The sequence below is a fragment of the Pleurodeles waltl genome, chromosome 4_1 (genome assembly GCF_031143425.1).
Source record: "Pleurodeles waltl isolate 20211129_DDA chromosome 4_1, aPleWal1.hap1.20221129, whole genome shotgun sequence".
Classification (NCBI taxonomy): domain Eukaryota; kingdom Metazoa; phylum Chordata; class Amphibia; order Caudata; family Salamandridae; genus Pleurodeles; species Pleurodeles waltl.
The window spans coordinates 741,702,981-741,726,848 of NC_090442.1; the positions used below are offsets into that span (position 1 = coordinate 741,702,981).

Genomic DNA, 23,868 nt, shown 5'->3' on the forward strand with positions numbered 1-23,868 from the left:
GTCATAGTGGAGTGTCATGGAGTGTTGTAGTAGAATGGAGTAGAGTTTCGTAGAATGAAGTGGCATAGAATGTGGTGGAGTGGCATAGAGTGGAGTAGTGTGTCATAGAATGGAGTGGAGTAAAGTGGCATGAAGTGGCACAGAAGCAGTTGTGTAGAGAGTCACAGAGTTTAGTAAAGTGTCTTAGAGTGGTACAGAGTGGAGTAGAGTTTAATGGATTAGAGTGTCATGGAGTGTAATGTTGTAGAGTGAAGTGTCGTAGAGTGGCCTAGCGTGAAGTTATGCAGAGTACAGTGGTGCAGAGTATATTGACATAGAGTGCATTGGTTTTTAGTAAAGTGGTGTTGAGTGCATTGGTGTACAGTGCACTGGTTTAGATTAGAGTGCACTAGCATGGAGTGGTGAAGAGAGAGGCGCAGACTGGAGTGGCACAGTATAGATTGCAGTGACGTAGAGTGCAGACTGCTGTGTCGGAGGGTGATCTGGTGCATGGTAGAGTGAAGTGGTGCAAGATAGAGTGGCATAGAGTGTAGTGGCTTAGAGTGTATTGATGTCGGTACAGTAGTGTGGCATAGAGTTGAGCGGTGGAAAGTAGAGTGGCACAGAGTTCAGTGGCAAAGTGTGCAGTGTTGCAATGTAGAGTGTCATAAAGGACAGCGGCATAGAGTAGAGTGGCATAGAGTGCATTGGCGTAGAGTACAGTGGTGCAGAGCAGAATAGAGTGGTATAGTGTGCAGTGTTGCAGAGCAGAGAGTTGTATATTGCAGAGGTGTAGTGTGATGTAGAGAGCAGTGGTATAGATTGCAGCAGTGCAGAGTAGAATTGAGTGCCATACAGTGCAGTGGCGTAGAGTGCTGCAGTAAAGTACAATGGTGTATAGTAGAGTGGCGTAGAGTGCATTGGCATAGACTGCAGTGGTGCAGAGTAGAGTGGCATAAAAAGCAGTGGCGTAGAGTGCACTGGTTTTTAGTAAAGTGGTTAAGAGTGCATTGGCATGGGGTCCAGTGGCATAGTGTAGAGTGGTGCAGAGTAGAGTGACATAGAGGGGGTGGGACAGTGGCGTAGAGTGGTGTAGAGTACAGAGGTGCAGAGTAGATTAGAGTGGCATAGATTGGATTGGCATAGAGTGCACTGGTGCGGAGTGCAGTGTTACAGAGTAGAGTGCATTATTATAGAGTACTTCGAGGTGTGGAGTGGACTGTTGTAGAGTGAAGTGGTGTAGAGTGCATTGTCGTAGACTGCAGTGGTGTAGAGCAGAATGTAGTGGCCGTGACTGGAGTGGGATAGAGTGCGTTGGCATAGAGCAGAGTGGTACAGAATAGAGTAGAGAGGTGCAGAATGGAGTGGTGCAGAGTAGATTGCAGTGGCATGGAGTGGTACAGAATGAAGTGGAGTTACATAAAGTGGAGTATGCATAGTGTGGTAGCACACTACCATTAAAAACAACACATATTCAATTGAAATGACCATTACATTTGCAAAGACCTACAATTTTACTGATAAAAGGATACAGTGCACAAATGTTAGTGTGTGGAAATGTCATTACCTTGTGTATTGATTTGTTTTGATCATCTTAAAATATTTGTTTCCACCACACTTATATTCTTAAATATCTGCATATTTCATTTACAGACATATAAAGTTTGTTATGTGGTAGAAAAAATAGCATCCTAAAGCTTTTTTCCACCACACACCCAATAGCGAGCAAGATTGTCATATAAGTCCTCTCACTTTGAAGCCAGCGAAAGAAAGATAAACAGCAAGCACGGAAAGACAGAGCCTGTCATTTGACCTTGGTCTTTTAATGCACGGCAAGTGAGACATGATAAGAACAAGATTTAAAGGCATGTTTACAGAAATCAAACACTGGTGGAAGGATACAGTAAACAAGGTTTATTCTACGGGAGGGACAAACTCAAGCTGGACAGCCTAAAACAAATTCAGCTAGCAAATAGAAACCAAGTGCTGGACCTGGCCCTTTTTGCAGGGTCATCCCCAAACTCTTTTGCCTCCTTCCTTCTATTTTTCCTGACCTGTTTTTGTTGGCTTTTAAACTCTAAACACTTTACCACTGCGAACCAGTGCTAAAGTGCATATGCTCTCTGTGTAAATTGCATTGTTAATTGGTTTATTCATGATTGGCATATTTCATTTACTAGTAAGTCCCTAGTAAAGTGCACTAGAGGTGCCCAGGGCTTGTGAATTAAATGCTACTAGTGGGCCTGCAGAAATAATTGTGCCACCCACATAATTAGCACTGTAATCATGCCTCAGACCTGCCACTGCAGTGTCTGTGTGTGCAGTTTCAAACTGCAAATTCGACTTGGCAAGTGTACTCACTGTGTTTTATATGTCCTAACAGTGAAATACTACCAAATTCAGTTTTCACTGTTGCAAGGCCTATCTCTCTCGTAGGTTAACCTGGGGACTGCCTTTAAACATGATTAAAGCGTAGCTTCCCTTTGGGAGCAGATAGACATGTGGAGTTTGGCACCTCTGAACTCACAATTTAAAAATACATCTTTTAGTAAAGTTGGTTTTGAGATTGTGTGTTTGAAAATGCCACTTTTAGAAAGTGGGCATCTTCTTGCTTGAACCATTTTTTTGACTTTGCCTGTTTGTGGATTCTCTGTCTGGGTTAGTTTGACAGGTGGGCTGTTTACACCTCTCTCCAGACAGTGACACAAAGGGGACTGGGGTGTAGCCTGCATATTCTGATGAGCCATCTGTGCTAAGAGGGAAGGGAGGAGTGGTCACTCGCACCTGAAAGGGCTGTGCCTGCCCTCACACAATGCAGACTCCAACCCCCTGGTGTGTGTCTGAGGCCTTGCCTGTGCAAGGCAGGATTTCACAATCAAATGCGACTTTCCTTTGCAGTAAGCCTACTTCAAATGCCAAAATTGGTATAAAAGAGCACCCAAACCCACAGACTTTAGACACTTCTTGGGGTAGACACTCTACCTCACAGACACTTCCTGTAGAAGAAAACTGGAACCAGAACCTGCATCCTGCCAAGAAGAACTGCCTGGCTGCCCAAAGGACTCACCTGACTTCTTTCTGTGAAGGACTGCTGCCTTGCTGTTGCCCTGCTGCCTTTCTGCTCTCTTGCTGTGGTGAAGAGGTGCTCTCCAAGGGCTTGGATAGAGCTTGCCTCCTGTTCCCTGAAGTTTCAGGACCAAAAAGACATCATCTCTACAAAAAGGACTCTATGTGCCGCGAAATTCGACGCACAGCCTGACAGAAACGACGCACAGCCTGCACCGTGGTGAAAATTTCACTGCACGCCGATCCGGAATGACGCAGCCCCGACTTTGCAACGAGAAGATCAATGCAGCGCCAGCGTAGCGGCCGGGAATTCGACACATGGCCCACCAGGAAGAGGCACAGTCGAACCGGGACGACACAGCCCGACTTCCAGAGAGGAATCGACGCTGCGCCTGCAGTGTGGTAGAAAATTTGACGCAGCTCCTGTGACTTTCTCCTGCCAGTGCAGGAAATCCACACATCGTCCCCGGGGCGCCTGAAAACCCCGCAACCCCAAGAGAATCCACAACCGAGTGCCGGAAATCAATGCACAGCCATCCCTGAGTGAAAACTAAATGGCGCATCACTGTGTGCAGCCCGAGAAATCGACGCACACCCCTTTGTTTCTACGCATCTCCTCCTCTGCAGCCCTTTGTGGAGATTTTTCACACGAACCAGGTACTACGTGCTTGAAAGAGACTTTATTTGCTTCTAAAAGATTTAAGACACTTTAGATCACTTTTCAGTGATATCTCTTCATTTACTTATTGCCTCTTTGATCGTTTTGACCTGCATTTATCCAGATAAATATTCAATATTTTTCTAAACACTGTGTGGTGTATTTTTGTGGTGCTATATTGTATTATTATATGATTTATTGCACAAATACTTTACACATTGCCCTCTAGGTTAAGCCTGACTGCTCAGTGCCAAGCTACCAGAGGGTGGGCACAGGATAATTTGGATTGTGTGTGACTTGCCCTGACTAAAGTGAGGGTCCTTGCTTGGACAGGGGGTAACCTGACTGCCAACCAAAGATCCCATTTCTAACACCAAGCAAATGTGAGTTACAAATCACAAAGCCAAAGGTAAGCAATGGGTGGGATATATTCCCAGGGAAGCTTTCCAAATGTCGTTTAATTGTCTTCAGCAAAGTACGGTAGGCTTCAACCTATTGAACTCAGCCTTTGGCCTTGTTCCTCTATGTGTTTATAAAACTCCTCTGTGACTTGCAATGTGCTTATACAGTATGGCAGGTGGTCCTGTATGCCTTATATCAAGAACTGTGCACTGAAAGTTATACCCTCATGCAAAGCTTGGGGAACCTGCACACTGAACCTCCATACCGCCATCTCCCGGACCTCTGCACTGTCCGTCACCCCTACATTTTTTGGAGGGGCACTGTGTGGAATGGAACATTCATGCCAACAATGAGGCAATTATAATACACATCAGAAGATTGACTAAGATTGTGCCCTCTGTAACACAGATTAAAATGTGTGCAGAATTACCACTTCCTTCTTTGAGACTCAAAGATATCTGAGGTCTGCTATGTACCTTTTTTATTCCATATTGCTGAAGATGAGGATGTTGAACCTTCAACCTCATCTAGCCTAATCCACACATCAGAGTAAGGATTCAATGCCCATGAAATAAATACTGCCAGTACTCAGAGATCTGACGGACTAGAATACAATATGCCATCTAAATACTGTGACAGCCAATCTGTATCTTGCTATTTAAGGCCTTTTACATACTCGCTTATGGGCATGGACTGCACTCACTCACATTATGAAAGGTGTGCAGATTTCTGCAAATGCACTGATAAAAAATCGAAATTGCTGATGCCTTGGTTGGCTATTACCAGGGCTACTGGAATCATGCAATTGTGCGCTGCAGTGTTTTTTGGCATAATTATGGATTTGCTGCATTTGCCACAAAACCCATCATCTGCTGCATAATCTGCAGATTTAAACAAAAGAAATGTTTTTAGCTCAAACGGTTCAAAAGTCACTAAAAGTGCAGCAACAAATGTTGGTGCACAGTGGGAGGCCCCTTTGAAAAAGTTGACTGCTAACAATTCTTTTGCTTGTTGCTATATTTATGTGTTAAGCTGATACTTATGAGGTGCAACCCAAGCCCAGAGAGTGCTAACAAGTGTAAAAATGTCAAAATATGAAATGCTATCACAAAACGTGTCACATTATGCAACACAATTTGTAGGAAAATACCCTTTTTGTGGCATGGCTACCCCCACTTTCTGCCTGCTATCAGTGTGCTTAGAATGTTTTCACTGGGATTCTGCTAACCAGGACCCCAGTGATTGTGCTCTCTCCCTCTAAATTTGGTTGCCTAGGACTTTTCTTCTTTCCACAATTGGCATACTAGTGCCCTCTTATAAGTCCGTACCATATGGTACTTAGGTACCCAGGGCATTGGGGCACCAGGGATTCCCCATGAGATGCAGTATGTCTTGTGCCACCCATGGGAGCCCATGCAAAATGTGTCTGCTATTGCAGCCTACATGAAAAGATGCATGCACCCTTTCACCACAGGTCACTGTAAGTCACCCCTATGGTAGGCCCTTCCAGCCCTAAGGGCAGGGTGCAGTTCCCTGTGAAATGGAACTACAGTTCCATTTCACTGGACTTCGTAAGTGCAGGGAAACCATTTTACCCGTGTACTGGACACAGGTCACTACCCGTGTCCAGCTATATAATGGTAACTCCGAACCTGGGCATGTTTGATATAAAAAATGTAGGAATCATACCCCAGTACTGTTGCCAGTGTTGGTTGTATGATTCCATGCACTCTGGGCCCTCCTTAGAGGACCTCCAGTATTGCTCCTACCAGTCTTCTGTGGTTTTGCAGGCAGCAGCGCTGCTGCCACCCCTCAGACAGGTTTCTTCCCTCCTGCTGCTTGACTAACTCAGGCAGGGGGAGGCAGAACAAAGGATTTCCTGTGGGAGAGAGAGGCAACACCCTCTCCCTTGGAAATATGTGTTACAAGGCTTGGGGGGGGTAGCCTCCCCAAGTCACCGATTTTCTTTGAAGGGCACATTTGGTGCCCTCCTTGCCTAAACTGGTTTGCACTAGTTCAGGGACCCCCAGTCCCTGCTCTGGTGCGAAACTGGACGAAGGAAACTGAAGTGACCACTGCCCTGTCCATCACCACCCCAGGGGTGCTGCCAGAGCTCCTCCAGGTGGCCACTCGATTCTGCCATCTTGAAACCAAGATGTGCAGAGGCCCCTGGGGGCATCTGATTGGCCACGTCAGGCAGGTGACATCACAGACCCCTCCTGATAGGTGGTCAACTTGCTAGGTGGCCAAACCTCCTTTTAGGCTATTTAGGGAGTCCCTTGGGGGTGGATCAACAGATTTGACGTGCACGACTCCACCAGGACTCCTCTGCATCATTTACTTCCACTTCTGGCCACTGGAACTACAACTGGACTTTTCAGGAACCGACAAAGCTGAAAAGCCTGCCACAACTTCGCTTTGTTTTGTTTCCCTGGCTCCTTCCATCAACTGCAACATTTCCCCGGCTGTGCATCCTCTGAGGTCGGTGAGACTTCAGCCTGCACCAGAAAACAAGAAGGAATCTCCCTTGGAGTGAAGGAGTCATTCCCATGCATCTGCAGGCACCTACAGCAATGACGAACGGCTGCGTAGATCTGCTCTCCTCTGGAACTGTGTGATGGAACCTGCATCAAAGGTAGTGGTTTAGAGTGGTCCCCTTGGTCCTCTCTGCCAGCTGTCCAACTTTGGAGATGGCGATGCCTTGTCTTTCATTGCCGGACAGTACCCCTGTGCACCATGACTCTTGAAGCTACCAAGGCTTGTTGTCTCCTGCTCCAAGGCATCTTCAGGCTCAGAGTAGCCTCGGTCTGCTGCTCCAGCAATGTGGGGCTCCTCTTCAGGTGTGCTGACAGGGCCTCACTGCAACTTACTATGCCTGCTGCCAGTGGGTTGCATGTGGGGGCTGCGACTGCTTCTGTTGCCTCTCCCGACTGCTGAGGGTCACCCCGGACTCCCCTCAAGTCCCTGGGCCTTGCTGGTCCTCTTCAGCCTAGCAACTCTTCTTTTGCTCCTCTTGCATTTGCCAAGGCGTGTTGGTGGTTCTGCAACACCACTGACCACCTGCAACCCAACAACTGACATGGGACACCATCTGCACTGCTCCAAGGACTCGTCTTCAGCTCCTAGGGTCAAGAGCTGGCCTTCTTCTTCCCAAGATGGCCTGGTTCTTCATCCACAGAAGGGTGGGTAGTAGCTCCTGCCTTCACTGGACACTCCATTGTGGACTACACTCTGTCCCCTTCTTTTGCAGGTCCTCTTTTTCCAGAATCCACCATTTGTTTCTTCTGGATTGGTCCTGTTCTTTCATAATCCTTTTTCTAAGTCCTGTTAATCTTTGGGAAGACCAGGTACTTACCTCTGCTCTCCTGGTCGCTGGGGATCACTCAGGTTCTCACCTCTTGGGCTTCCTAGTTCTTCCAGCTCTTCTCCAACAAATCTACATCCTTGGGTGGGGGACTGTATCTCACCATCCACTTTCTTAGTATATGGTTTGGCCCTCCCCTAGGGCCCTTGCCATTTTCACCAAGTATTGCCAATGCTTGTTGTTTTCTATGCTAATTGCTGATTGCTAATGTGTATATAATTAGTGTGTACTTACCTCCAGTTGGAGTAAAGTGCCTATAAGTAATCTAGTGTTGTGTTACTATAATAAAGTACCTTTATTTTTGTAACATTGTGTGGTTCTTTCATGTCTTATAAGTTGCTGTGTGTCTACAGTGGTATTGCATAAGCTTTGCATGTCTCCTAGATAGGTCTAGGTTGCTCATCCTCGGCTACCTCTAGAGAGCTTCCTAGACACTGCCTACACTTCACTAATAGGGGACACCTGACCTGGTATAAAGTGACAACACCATAAGTGTCCACCACACACCACGCCAGCTTCCTACACAATTTGCCTCTTCTTGCTGCATAATTTAGTCAACCCTGCCACATAATTTGGCGCTCTCCTGTCACATAATTCCTGTGGCCCTGACTATCACCAATGTATACTTTTGTAACTGTTATTATTTATTTGCTATTTTTTTCTGTCTCTACTCATAAAAATGTTGAACTAATAAAACAAATCATAATACAAGTCAAACGAGAATGTAAAAAACAGAAAAGATAATATACTTCAATATACTTCAATACGCTTAACTGTATTGTGATAATAACAACATAACTAATAATGCAAGGCAACACTGCCCAAAATGAAACGTGGCTTCTCTCTGTTATCCACGCTGTAATACAATCCTTCATTAAAAAGCATTATGTGTAAATGTTAGAAAGAGATACCCGTCTAGTAGGTAAATTGTATAGTCTGAAAAGGTGCAATCTCGCCATCCCAGTTTCACCAAAACGTGTGATCCTAGGCAACTACAAATACTCAGGGCACAAGTCCTACAGAAAGAAGTGGGGCCAGGTGCTAACCAAGTAAGGCAGTATGCAAGTGACATCAGAGCACATGACATCAGGGTGCGTGATATTGCACTTGGCATCACAACCCATGACCTCACCGAAAGTGGCATCAGATCTTAACATTTAGACAAATGTTCAGCAGGCCTATCGAGTACATTTGAGCGCATTACCATATTTAACAAATGAGATTTTCCTCTGGGGTTGTGCCAAAAAAGTTATACAACCAAGGACCAAAATCTGGGCCTCAATTTATACACTTATTTTTTAGAAGCTGTGCCACAAAGAAATTGGCATAAAGGAGAAATGTGGCAGCAAATCAGTTCTGCTTAATTAGTTGCAAAGTCTGTATTTTAAAATATCTTGTGGTGTGAAGATACCTTCTGAAGCAATCTTTGTGTGCCCAGTATTTCTCAGGGAATAATAATAATGTTTAGGTATGATGTAAAGCGCTTTGACACCCTGCATTGGGATGTGTAGCGCTATAAAAGAAATAAAGCAAAATAGTGCTATTTAAATTATTAGTGTAAATACTGGGGAAGACCAACACATCAGATATTCTTACAGTGCATACCTATCTCATATGCAAGAACTGAAAAAAGTGAAAGCCACCTGTCTTAGGTACCTGTGAAGTAATAGCAAGCTGTGTGTCATTTTTGTCCTCCATAGCAGCTAGGTGTGAGGCTTCAGAGGGCTTCGAGGTAGAATAAACAAACAAAAGGAGGCCTGATTACTCCTTAATACCAGCCTTTGCCCTAGGCCAGCAGGAATTTAGAATCAGAAAGCCTTCTCTCATGCTGCCCAGAACGAATGAAAGCGCTTCTGAAAGTGTGTGCAGGCGCTACAGAAAATGTCCCGCTACATTAGGACAAATTTGTCATATTTTACTGGGGCCACCGGCTTGAAAATACTGTATTTCACAGAGTCCTTTCTAGCCTGTAGGAGTCAGGCTGAGTGGGACCCTGTTCCCTCTTTTGATCTTCCTCATATGCCCTGCAGGGTTGTCTTTGCGGTGGCAGGTGGGGGTAGGGCTGGGGATGGCACGATGCAGACCGCAATCAGCAAGCAGGGTCATTCTAAGTAGCGCTTTTGGTCAATAATGGCTCTGCGAATAATAGAAGTGAGAAAATGATTTTGTCCCCTTGTCCCCCCACCATCATCCCTCGTGTCCCCCACACTCCAAAATCTGGGGGGGTACGTCCCCCACAACCCCCACACTTCCTACTGCCATGAACACTAGCCCTCCAAACCACACCCAGTCTTACCCCGAAGTGCAGACCTGTCAAAATACATTCTTTTACTTAAGCCTTTTGCAGCCATTTCATAGAGATTTGGAGTAGCCATAGAGTTTCTCAAATAGTTCTAAGGGTCTTGTCTGGATCACGGAGACGACAACAAGCCTTGGGGAGATTAGAGCTGTTCGAAGTGTGGGTACTATGAATGCCCAAGTGGAAAAATTAGCATGAACAAGCTTCATCACCTTGAAGACTACGACGCATCTTCCCCTACCTCGGATTTCCACACAAGGTGCAAGCTACTATCTTGCTTGCACTATCCAAACTGGATTATGTCAATGGCCCCTACCATGGATTATCTCCATCTATTATGAAAATACTACAACATATTCAAAACTCCACAGCCAGGCTACTATTACATGTAAAGCCACAAGCCCACATCTCCCCTGTCTTGAGGGCACTACACTGGTTACCCATTGCCAGAAGATGCACCTTTAAGCCGCTTTGTATCGCCCACAAAGCTATACATGGAACAGGACCACTTTTTATCAGAAACAAAATAACCAAATACATTCAACAAAGAAACCTCCGTTCAAGATTGGCACCCCGCCTTAGAACACCACCATACAAGAAAAAGACTAAAGGTGGTACATCCTTCTCGTTCCAAGCAGCCAAACTATGGAATTCATTACCCCCAACTATGAGAGCCACAGATAACTATTTTGTCTTCAGAAAACTACTCAAGAGTTGGCTCTTTCATTCATAACCACCATATTCAAACAGCTATGGACTGCATATGCCTATGTTGACACATATTTTTATCTGATTATGTGTATATTCTAGTTATACATAGTTCTTTAGAAAATATGTATCACTGCTATGTCATAACAATAAACTACACACTGAGGGGTGGAGGAGGGAAGAATCCAGAAGTGTTAATTGGGAGTTTATGGTAATAGGATTTAGGATTGGGGTGAGTAAAGGGGGGATGGAGGAGGGAAGAGTCTGTGGAAAGAGTTAGAGAGAGCATAGTAGCAGGAGGGGTTTTGGATGAGTTAAAGGTGAGATAAATGAGGGAGAATTTAGTAGGGTTGTTTGGGAGATCATGGTAGTAAAGAGAGGTTTGGGTGAGTTAGACATGGAAGACCAGGGAAGAGCTTAGGCAGGGTTATTTAGGAGATGAAAGTAGTAGAATGGTTTTGGGATGTGTCAGAGTGGGAATGGAGGATAGACTGATAGAGACATGACATATGGTGATGGGCAGACAAAGTGTGATATAAAATGAGAGCAGGGATTCATAAGTATCTAATATAACAACTTATCTAGGAGCTATGCAATGACCTATGAACATGTTAAGCATAGAATAACATACACACACACATATATATATATATATACACACACAGACACATACATACATACACACATGAATACACACACATATGTACATGCATATACATATTTAAACCATGAGTACATATACGTTAGTTAAACAGGTTTCAGAGTATGTGTGCAGTTTATTGTTATGACTAAAACTGTACTCATATTTCCCTATACTAATCCACCACTAATTCCTTTTGAGTTCCGGAGTAGCGTGCTACTCACCAAAAAGCGATTTGACGCCTCGTCAGGGGTAGTAAGCGGTATATAAATACTATTACAATACAATACAATATTGAAACGTGAGTTAGGAGACTATCTACCTGGCAGCTTTAGTGAAAGCCTAGAATCTTACAGAAACAGTGTATGTGTTCAGCAAAACACGATTGCTGCACCCACAGTCTCCCATTTTCTGGCATCTGTTTGCTCACGGACCCCCTGGTCTCAACAATGTGCCCTGCTTCATCCCCTACATGGGTTCTGCACCGTCCCTTGAAAGTAGCCCTGACAACCTGCCCTCAAAGTAGAATATTGAGAAGAGTTAACGAGGGACTGTTCCAGCCCGGACACAGGGTCACCGTATGGGGGATTTGACTTCTTTCTTTGGCACAGGAATTGCAGGTTGTCAATTTGTTTGTTGGTTACTTTCCTACGAATGACCACTGGGAAAATATATATATTCTGAAAAGTGGAAAGATTCTGAATTCCAAATGTGTACGTCTGCATGACGCATTATGAAATGACGGAATAGTAGACCGTTTTGAAAAAGTTTATTAACAAGAAGGAAGCACGACTTGGCCGCTTGTGGATCTGAATTCTCTTGAGCATTGATGGATTAAAATAGAAGAGACGCATAAAGAGTCTGTTGGGCACAACTGTTAGCTGTGCTACCAACATTAATTAGAAGCTGATAACGTGCAGGATAATGGTGAAAAGATAGGGAGCCAACAGCAAAGAAACGAAAGGAAATTGTGAGATATAACAAAGTGTTCCGTGCATGATATAATTATGGTATAACACAACCAAAGTGAGGGCTCTTGTGATCTACTGCTGAGGACATAAATACAGGGGTGTCAAACGTAGGAACTCAAGGTCGGAGCAATGGCAGATTTTCAAGGTAACTACTCAGAAAGTTGGTTTGATTCTCTCTGGGCATCTTATGTGCGGGCTGTTCCCCAACCCTAAGGCTACACACATGTTTGTAAAATTCACAATCACAATGGATGGTGGTGGCATGAGAGATTTAAAGGGACCATGACAATGACTACATCTCGTAAATGGAAAACCCAAAGCCATTTGCATCCAGAGCACCCAGAGGGAGCTGCACACGCTGCTAACTGATTCCCTATCACCACCAGGATAAAGCACACACCTCAGCCATGGACCTAGGCAATTCCACTTTCCTCTAGAGTTTCAATGAGCAAAGGCATAATAGAGATGCTCTACAGATCCTGTGCTGTAATCAGTAAATTACATATCTAGACCCACCTCAGGACTGATCCCCAACTTTACAGGACCTAAAAGGGAGCATGATTGTGCTTGGTGAACAACACATACTGTATGTTATTTAAGGGTGAAGGAGATGATTCAGTTCATGGTCCATGCTAAATATATGGATCTAAGTGTCATGTTTCTCTGAATTTCCAATTCGGCTGGTAAAACAAACAGTTAACAGTAATCTGGGACTTCTTCCTGTAACATTACCGCACTAGTTTGGTTCTCCGAGGACATATTTGACATATAAGACCTGCTGGAATGTGGCCCTGGAAATTCGAAAAAATGTAGGAATAACATATAGAAATTGACGCAGAAACACCAGTTTCTGTGGTAATTTCCCATCACAGGGGACAGTTCATATTACTGCAGTAATACTGCATCCAGTAAATACTGACTCATTGTTTTACCAGAAGTTCTTTAAATCTGCACCCATAATTCTTTAAAAATACTATTGTTTACATGTGTTGCTTTAAACATTTCAGATTTGCCGTAAGAGTTACGCCGTGCCAGATAATTCACATTTATACTAAATGCACAAATCCTACCTGTAAAGAGGGCGAGTTCCAGCAGCAAGATGCAAGAGGAAGGAGGTCGTGCCATACTCGCTGGGGGACAGATTATGATCTGGGTGACCTACTAATAAGAGAAGTAACCACACAGATCACACGTCACTGGCGGTAACCCTTCCTTGAAAAACACAGAGACCAATTACTTTACAGGGTTGTAGATCCAAAGTTATAATTCTTGTCAGGCGGTCACTTAGAAAAGCTTTGTTCTATTTTGTGGTGAATGTATATCTTAATTTCTATTGACATTTTAAACCTGATGATATCTGTGTGTTACAAGATTTGTTATGTTTTTGAGATGCATTATATACCCGTGGGAAAGGGAGGATTTCATACTGAATATACCATCACTATTTAACGCTAGCTTAAGTCAACTATGTAGCTAGTTGGTATTACTTTCTTTTCATTCTTCCTTATTCACAAACCAACTTTAGCACGATATTGCTATTTTGCTTAAAATGATTACTGTGTGTCGCCTTTTTTTAAAACAATCAACCATTTTGTGAACAAATCTAAAACATTTGGGCTCTTTCCTACGTCAAGTTTTTTGTCACTGGAGTTTCAAGTTTTCTTTGGTGAATTAGTTAAGACAAAATGGACCCACGCTTCAGTGTAGTGTTGAGATTGCCTGTTGGTAAATAAAAGGAGCTTCCAACAAATCGCCGAGTCCGAAAAGAGTCAGTCTCGAGAAGAGTCACCAGGACCGATACCTCATGAAGCACATGCAAATAACAAAACATCTACAAACCAATTATGAATGTAAAAGAAAGGCAACGAGGGCGTAGGCCAGCACGCAAGCCACCTGATCACAAAAACTAGAAAATGCTCCAACTTTCCTTTGCTAATTTGCAGATAAAAAGCTGAGCAGAAGCAAATTACAAATACTTTGGCACAAAGTACAAAGCATTCGCAAATTGTAAAAAACAGGTGCAAAAACGTGCAACTATTTCCGCCGCCGTAGGCGAAGAGGAAACTGTGTGCGAAATCTGTAAGGCACACCCATGACACACAGACTCCTAAAGTGCCAGCCTTGCGTGCAATGGTGCCACGGAGGAGGATATTGGGGAGGCTTCTGACACTTTCAAGACAATGTGAGGAAGGACGTGTATGGAAGGTACTGACTGCAAGCAGCTTAGCTCTCATCTCATAAAATAGTTCAGTTTATTGCTAGGGAAAATACACAGCACTGCCCGGCCCAGTCATCTCATGTGCAGTTGTTGTGTTAGCTGCACATCTGGCAGCTACTAAACAACAGATGCCATGGAAGACAGATTATCTCAAAGTGCCTTGTCAAAGTAATTGCCTACCTAACAGCTCCAGTGTCACTTGGCGCAAACCCCTTCACTTGTCACAAACGGAAAATACAGATTACACCTGCAGATCGTGCTATAAAACAATAAGGAAGGTGCGGTTCCCAGGCCACGACCAACAGGCTGAACATGTGATCTTGTGATCTGGCTGCTCTGCCGTGGTCTTCGTTTGCCTGCCATGGAGTGCACGGACTCTGCAACCAATTTCACGATCGAGCATGTTCATGCTTTCACTTGCTTCTTCTGCAATCGCAGCATGGCCCTTTCAAGGCCTCCGAATACATTATTTTCAGGGTGTCATCCTGGTTCTCAGGGGATTGTGATGCTTCTTCTCCCTTTGTGGGTACGTCATGAATGCCACTGTGTTGGCAGAGATTGGACTACATCGGCTGGTTGAGATAGCATTACCTGAGTGTTTTGGTGACTGTTTCTATCGTCATGAGAGTCATACAGACAGATGGATCTTCTGCATGAGACCGAGGACAATAGATCGCCCATCAATAGTGCAGCACCCTCACAGCTTAGAACAGAAAATGCAACTCATGTAATTTACGAGTTCAACTGAAGTTTCATGTCACTTCTCAGCATTCATTGTGTTGTTGCCTCATTGTTGGCCCTGGTCATTGTGCCCTACATGTACTTGTATTTGCTTACATACTTGATGTCACACCTTGATAAGGAGGTTTATTGTTTTGACTGCATGGATGTGGGATCCTCGATTCTCTACGGATGTGTCTATGTGTCACACTATTTGTATTCCCTCGGTTGCCAGGGTGCTCCGAATCCGCAGTTGCATGGGCGCTGGAGCTAGCTTGATGCTAGGAAAAGGCCTGGGCAAACTTCTCATTACACCAGCACAATTTTGTGCAGTTTCCAGTGTTTGAGTTTCCGCTTGGTACACATAATTCCTGATATTACCCTATTCGTCAAAATCAGGCCTGTTCAGGTAAAATTCCTATTGTGGGAGCATGAGGAGAAAGAAAAAGGCAAGTGGCTATTTTTCACAGGCTCGTGTGTTTTTGTAGTTTTTAAAATAGCAAAATGCATCCAGATTTACATTTCACATTTTACACGTAATTTCATGCAGTTGTTTCAAACTTTCACATAATTGCTGTAAGAAATTTGGTTATTAGTTGAGAGGCTTGGACGCCCCACTTAAGCAACAACCACAATCCTTGTCAAGGTGAACTACAACAGTCACTAAATTAACCTGTGCTTAACTGTCTGGCAGCTTGGCAAAAAGCACCTGATGGCTTAACAGAAAGGCAAAGTCTAATGTATTTATGCAGCATGTAAACATTAAATTGAAAACACAAGACAAAAAAAACCCGAAATCATTTTAGAAAATTAGAGACAATTTTAATAACTAGAATGAGACCAAAATACAAAAATCCAACCAATAGAACCAGAGAAATTCAAATTGAAAATTTTAGTTAAGTATAGCGCCTAAAAGCACAAAGCGCCACTCAAGGTCATCTGGTTATGCTAGACTAGGAGAAATTCAGGCCGACCATGATAGAGCGTAGGTTGGATACAGGGACCGAGTTAGTCCTGCTGAAAAAGTTCCTTCCCAAAGTCTGGCACAAAGAGTTAAAAACTTCAGGATTACTTATTTTCTTGTAGATTAATGCACTCTGTTTCCAGTCAAGAGTCCAGGACCGAGGGAGGCACCTTTTGGTGATCAGGGACTCAATGAAGCAGAGGGGAGCAGGGCTCAGAAAGGTGTTGTTGCAGGTCCGGGCAGGTCTAGTTGCAGGAGGTCTGCTGGGCAGTTGCAGAGAGGCCTCTGTAGTTTGTTGCGACTCTGTAGCTCAGAACAGGAGATAAGCCAACTGACCGTTGGAGTCACTCAGGTAGCCTGGGATGAAGGGAATGTTAGAGGCTGGTTATTAGCAGAGATAAGTACACACCTACCACTAGAAATAATGCCCAACAACAATGTTAGGTCCAGTCAAGGTGTCAGAACATCAGCCTCTAGCTTAAGCCCTGGTATCTTGGCAACGAGCAGGCGGCATAAATTAGGAGACAGATAAGTAAAGCATTTAAATACACCAATACAGTCAAAAATAGGACACAGCATACAATAAAAAACCCACGCCAATTTATAAAAATTGTATATATTTTTATGTTTAAAATGACACCAAAATCGCAAAAAATCCAACATAGGATACTGTTTTTAAAGAATGAATAACAAAAGTGCTTCCTAGTGCTTAGAAATCAATAGTGCTAACCAGGGACATCTGGTCATGATAGACTGGGACCAAGTCACAATTTGAGTCTGACCACGATGGAACTCTGCTCGGAAACACTGAGTGGGAGGTCTCGGTCAAAATGTTACCTTCGCACTTAGAAACTTTTCTGGAGCTTTTCTCTCTTGAAATCATGTGGTCCTCCTCAGCAAGCCAATTTCGATGCAACGTTGGCAAACTGCTTTTCCTTGAGGCCTGGGTCAAATCCTGAAAGTCTGGAGCTCCGGAGCCTTCAGCTGGAAGAACCTGAAATGCTGGCCGGGTCATAGTTGGCGTTAGTCGGCTTGGTTCACAACGGCGAGTCGGTCCACTTATGGCGCTTTTTTCAAAAGTTGCTCCAAATGTCTCCAAACCTGAAACTCTGAAACCTCTTCCTGAAGTTCCTCTTGAGGGCTCCAAGTGTCCAAAACACACCTCAAAGGAACTAGAAGCTCTGGGATGGTCCTTGAAAGTTTTGGCCTTCAGCTCCCACAATACACCTGGCCAAATCTTTAAAAGTCCACTGGACGCACTCTAGGCAGGGGACTTTTGTGACAGTTGGTGCAGGCACGCTGTTAACCTGTTGCATTACGGGAGTCCACTCCTGAGTCTTTTTTGAAGCAAGGCAAGGTCCTTAGGTCTGTTGCTCCAGTGTGAAACAGGAGCAGTACGTCAGTGTTCAGTCTTTGGGGTTGCAGACCAGGGTTCCAGCAGGACAGTCCTTCTTCTTCTTTTAGTTTCAGGCAGCAGACCTGAGTTGCAATGCAGCTCAGCCACTTCTATTCAATCATCTTGGGGGACAGGCGGGGAGGCACCTTTGTCCAATGAGCTGCAGGGTGCCGCCCAAACGCATGACAGATTCTTCCAAAGTGGGGCATTTCTTGTCTCATAAAGCACTGTACTTTAAAATTTCAAGATTGACAATTTTCCTCCAGCAGAGCAAGACCTGGTCAAATCAACCTACTGGTGTGGATCATTTCCAATAACACTCTCCCTCTCGACATCTCCAAATTCCTTTCCTGGGCCCGCTATCTATCTGTGGGGTACAGGGTGAGAGGGTAGGCCTGGATGGCATTCCTTACTGTCCTGATTTGCTTGAGGCCCAGTTTGATTTACCCAGCTGCCTTCCTGGCCTGGCCTCAGCCCCTGCCAACCTCCCCCATCAGATAACTTCAGCTCAGTACAGGTCACTTATCACCTCATCAAAGAAGCCTGGCAAAACCTGTTAAGGCTGACCAATCAGAAGAGGCCACTAGCAGGCTGGAATTTGTCTTACAGAAAATAAAGTCTTACACCTTCTTTTTGGTATTAGCTATGATAAATTCAACAGTGGCAAGTTGCTGGATTTATCATTACCAATTTTTGAGTTCTTTCATGAAAGATGTAGCTCCTTCCTAGCAATATTTATGCTTATGGAAAATATCCCCATGTTATCCTATAAAGCTAAGTATCTACAACTAGGCAAAATGAAATATGCTGTTTTTCCCTCACCAGGGCATAAAAATATCTTGTACAAACTCCCTGTTTATACTTACATGGCACCCCACCCCTGCGGCACCTAGGGGATACCTTATGTAAAAAATAAGGTTGATTATCACTTTGGAAGTACCTTTAATTCCAAAGTCGAATTTGCACATATTTTACTTTTTAAAGACAGTCTGCAAGGCAGGGCTGCCTTTAAAAATGACAGCAGGCAACATAGCAGTGCACACTCCTGTGCAGGAAATCTATTGGACCTCTACACTTCCCTGCCATACTATATACTAGGGACTTAATGGTAGTTTGAAACTCCCTGGCCCTATTATCTACTAGGGACTTACATGAGCCTGTCATTGCCAGTTGTAATTGTACTACTTTACCATACACCTTTTATTCAGAGCACTGACAGTGGCCCAGGGCACAGTCATGGTCAGTTATCACCAGTATCAGTCAGAAACATTGGGGTGACCAGGCTAAAATGATGACTTTCTCACCAGGAGCATATCTAGTCTTCCAGAAGCAGAACACCAGTTCACGGCTTTGATCAACACAGTTTGAGTTGCATCTTCAGGAGGCAGCTCCATGGGGTTTACATCGTTGCACATCCTGCTTGAGGCCCCAGATTCCATGGGAGTGGTGTAAGGGAAAGTCAACAGCTGGGGGTGCTGGGTACAAGTCACAAAGTGAGGGGAAGAGGAGAGGAAGACAAGGGATATCCTGCTTATTTTAGGGCAGGGCCAAGTAAGGTGGGTAAGAGTACCAACTCGACCGAAGTGCCGCCAGCAAGTATTATCACTGCCCCTTTTACTTTGGGTGATTCTGGCTGGTGTATAGTGAAAATAGTGATAGTGTGCAATTTAAAAGGAGCATTTCTTTGCCATAGGCACTGCCCGGCAGAGGTATGGGTTTGGTGAAGGATGTCACTCCATTCTTTAGCGGTGTGATGCTATTTAGATTTGACAATCATTTCACCATCGACTCCATTTTGTGCAAGTGACTTCATTTTATGACCTGCTGCAGCTGCAGGGCAGCGCAGGTGTTTTTCCTTACAAAACATGTTTTTCGCTTTACTAGCAAATAGTCGGTCAGTGCTGGAACATATTATGTGGGATGCAGATGTAATAAGAGTTCACAAGGTTGAGACTGTTTTTACCAGAGGAATGCACAAATCTGTCTCAGAACAAACACTAGGAGCCTGGCCAGCTTCTATAAGTGTATTTGATGCAGATGAAGTACAGCCAGTGTTTAATTTCATAGAAGAGGGGAGGGGATTTCTAGAACCTTCTTCTTGAGGTGTTTTAAGGTATAAAAGACAGGAAGAATTGGCACTCAGGTAGAAGCTTGCCTGTGTAGAGGACGTGCTGCCCTGGATCTGATTTGTGATCACGATTAGGTCTCCTTCCCGAATGATCTGAGGGCTACCTCAGTCACGCTGGAGAGGATGATGAATTCAACTCAATTGGTGAAGTATTTTAAATCTTGATTATTTAGCTCATGTATATAAGCTCTGTTAATGCATTGCACATTCCTTTCTGAGCCTTGACCACTTCATAAATGCATTTATGTTTATAGATACACATGTTCTGCTGCACCTGAGTTATATGCTTATTCTCATATATTTGTATGACTTTTATTTGATATTTGGGAAGTGCCTTAATAAATTCATTATTTAGATTAAGAGTGCTGAAATCTTTTGGCACTGTGTCCTCTTAGTTTAAGTGAAAGCAATGTAAGTGCTAAATGTGCGTTCACATTCATCCTCCTGTCGTCGCTCTGCAGGTGATGTAAAGGATGCTTGGGATGAGTTGAGGAATGTGTACATTTCAGAAAGGTGGCATTTGTTAGAGGAACAGGTGAGAAGCCATTTTTCAAAAGGCGTAAGATCTACCGGCATAGGAGTGGATCAGTGGGTGGAAATCCAATGTCGAATAGCGGTATACTGCCAATAGGAGGTGGGTGGGAGACCATACGCAAATTCAATATGAGTAAAGTCCATGAGGCCATCCATGTCAAATAAGTCACCCACCCTCTTGAAGTTGGCTTCCTGCCACTGTGTGAATGCAGAGCTGTGCAAGGTAGTGGGAAATCTGGGTTTCATATAATAGGCGTCTATGATGAAATGAGTGTAGAAAGTTTCAGTTTGACTTGCGTCTTGTCCCAGACTCCAACAATACCTTGGAGTACCAGTGATATATGGACCCCTACTGGCAGGTGTTGTTTCGGAAACCATGGCACTCCCCAAATATGGATGCCAGCCACCTCCTGGTCTATAAAACACCAATGTTTTTGGATGCTAGGTCTAGACCACTCCACCATGTAATGTAGCTGCGCTGTCTGGTAATAGCATATTAGGTGGGGAATACCCAGGCCATCCTCCGGCTGAGGTAAGTTTGCCTGCTTATTTGCCATACTCGTTTTCTTGCCATCCCAAATGAAGTGCTCAAATTAAGGGTTGTAACTTTTCAAGTACATGTGGGGAGGTGTTGAAGGGGCAATGTTTGCATGACATAAAAGATCGTCGATAAGAGTGTCATTTTAACAGTGGCAGTTGTCCCAACCAGAAGAGACCATGTCACTTCCACTTGGACAGGTGAGAGCGGTAAATCGCCATAAGGACAGTGTAATTGCGTTCAGTGGTACGTCCAGGTGTGGGGTAGATTTGCAAGCCCAGGTACCCTATCCCTTGCGAGGCCCCGACAAAGGGAATCGACCTTCAAGCAGAGCTTGATCGGCCTTCGGGATGGTGAGATTCCACTCCGAGGATTTCTGTAGATTTGTAATAAAGTCAGAAGACAAACCGAAAGCAGCCAATTCTCGCATCACCACAGGTAAAGAAATATGCGGGTTCGACAAGACCAGTAAGAAGTCATCAGTGTACAATGCTGCTTTATGTTCTCTGCCATCTATGAATATGCAGATGATATCCAAAATGCCACGTATTCGTTCAGGCAAGAGTTCCATCTGTAAGAAGAAAAGTAATGGAGATAAAGGGCAGCCCTGGTGCTGTTGAAGGACTGTGGCAGGAGCCCATTAATTTTCACCATCACTCTATGAGATGTATAACTCCATTGGATCCACTGATGGAACTGTGGACAAAGGCCAAACCTCTCTAACACCAAGCACGGATAAGGCCCTCTCTGCATCCATGGAGAGAAGGGCCAGAATAGAGGAGTGCTGCCTCTTATCCAAAAGATGATAAATACGGTTTGAAAGAGTCTGTGCTTTCACTACAGCCTCTTTCAGGTATAAACCCAGTCTCTTCAGGGTCCACTAGGCTTTGCTTATAGGGGCGCCAAACAATGTGCTAAAACCCACGTGAAGATCCTAGCATCCGCGTTGAGCAGTGAAATAGGACGATAGGAGGAGTATGACGCAGAGTCCTTGTTGGGCTTGGGAATTACCGTTATTGTTGTAAGTTTCATAGTAGCTGTCAGTGTACCTGTAGATCTCAAAGAGTTGTACTGGTGCACCAGTATGGGAGATAGTAATGGTCCAAAGGTTTTACAGAAGTCTGAAGTAAAGCCATTGTCTCCGGGAGCTTTTCCTGGCTAAAAGCGCTGTATGGCCATGAGAACTTTGGAAGGGGAGATATCTCCATCTAATTTGGAAGCCTTTCCCTTGGGGATTGCAGACCAGAGGACCTGCACCAGACAGGATTCAGTTTTCCCCAAATCCAACTTCTCCACCGTATAGAGTGTGGCGTAGATACATTCAAACTCCTTTACAATTAGGCCATCTTGATGGTTTGCACTACCGTCGGACCCATGAGTTTCTCTACTGAAGCGTCACCCACTGTCTCAGAGCTAGCAGCTGAAAAATAAAAAAATATATAATTATCATTTTATTTTTAAGCTGTTGGCTGAGCCAGCATCTGCATGGAGGGGCAGGGTTGGCCAATGGGAGGGGGCTACAGGGGTGGAGTGAGTGCACTTCAAAGTGTGCATGTCAGTTTGGCTGTCCATCTTAGGCTGGCCAAACTGACAAGGTTTCTCCAACTTGACTGTGTTGCACAGCCGGGTTGTAAAAATAGCACAGACTCCAGTGCACTGTCTGACTGGAAGACCAAGCCTCTCAGAACAACCCTGACGCTGCTCTCATGCTACGTATAATATGAGAGCAGTGCCAGGCCTGCATGGGCAGCCTGTGCTGGTGTCCCAGGGACTGGTAGGATAGCAACACCATCAGGAGAGGAGTGAGGCGGCAAGCGTGGCAGAGAGGTACGTTTTTTTAAATTATTTTATTATTCACCCCTTCCCCTGTACCCCCCCCCCTTGAGATTTGCAGCAGCCGCCACAGCCTCTACTCTTTGCTGAACAGCTTGTGAGCGGAGATGGTGGGCTAGTAACTGCCTTGCTTTGTTCCCACCTGCATAACATGTCTGTTTCGTGCAAAACAAAGCGTATTCCACCCTATCCATATCTAGAGCCTTGAGTTGTTTATGAGCCACCATAAGTTGGCGTCATATTGCAAACTAACCACTTTGTTTGTGTGACTCTTCTAGGTCCCCTATGCTGGTCTCAAACTGATCACAGGTATCACATCTATCTACCTTACTACTGCTTTTAATGTGTCACCCAATAAGACTATTTGTGTGTCTGGAGTGTCATTGGATGCTAAGAAAGAGTTGATGGTTGCCGTGATGCCAGTGACCATCTTTTCGTATGAAAGAAGCTTGCAGTTGAGGTGCCATGTACGGGGGTGGTTCAGAACTAGGAAAGGTATACCTGACTGTGATGGGTGAGTGGTCAGAGAGGGCGGACACCCCAATATCCACTCCAGCAGGTGTTGTAGTGATAAGTGGGGACATTAGAAACTGTTCAGTTCTGGCATAGGTCTGATGGGCAGCAGAGAAAGAAGGTCTATTCCTGCACAGTTGGGTGTCTCTGTCATCACACGTCTATTAATCCTACGTCCACTAACCACTGTCTGCATGCTGAGGAAATATCACTGTTTTGTCCGACCCTCTGAGTGGATCTATCCAGCTGGGCATCGGGCACTGTATTAGAATCCCCCCTTCAGGGATGTCAGTGTCTGGAGCCAATTGCGTCCCTATTAAAGGCTTCTGGGTGGTCATTTGGGGCATAGAAGTTAGCCAGCATAAACGTGTGGCTGTTGAGGTCTATTTGCAGCGCTAGGAGCCTGCCAGGTAGTTCTGTATGTGATTGTATCGATGTCCCTGGGAAATATGTAGCTAGAAGAACCGCCATCCCTGCCCTCTTTCCCTCCCCAGAGGAGAAGTAATGGCAATTAAACCACCGGGAAGGCAGGCGCCGCCAGTTAGGTTTAAGTAGATGGGTTACTTGAAGAAGGCAAATGTTGCACTTAGAATCCCTGAGGAAAGATGGAAGCACAAGGTGTTTCACTGGGGCACTGAGACCTCGAACACTCAAGCTAAGTATACTAGTCATAGGTGGGTGAGTATTAGGGAGGACAGGCATCATCTGTATCTCCCCAAGAGCTTTGTCTGTAGTGTGGTGCCCGAGGGGTATGTGTAAAAGTGTACGGGGTCAGGTAGGGAAGGGGAGGGAAGAACAGTAAATAGTACAAAAGGTGAGTTCCCCAACAGGGAACATGGTAAACCAAAACCTGAGGGTTCATGTCACTGCCAACAAACTGTGGCAGTTCTCCAGTTCGTTGTAGCATGGGAGCTCTGCCACCAAAAGGTTACAGAGG

The 23,868-nt window shown here is 44.6% G+C and overlaps 1 protein-coding gene across 1 annotated transcript in view; it reads right to left on the bottom strand.

The window, feature by feature from the left end:
- The window catches only part of LOC138287186 (uncharacterized), a 107,243-nt gene extending 94,027 nt beyond the window's left edge, over positions 1–13,216 (bottom strand). Inside the window, exon 1 of the mRNA XM_069227548.1 lies at positions 13,158–13,216. Coding sequence (XP_069083649.1) covers positions 13,158–13,212 — 55 coding nt within the window. The 5' untranslated portion in view covers positions 13,213–13,216. The remainder of the gene's footprint in view (positions 1–13,157) is intronic.
- Between the last annotated feature and the right edge of the window lie 10,652 nt (positions 13,217–23,868).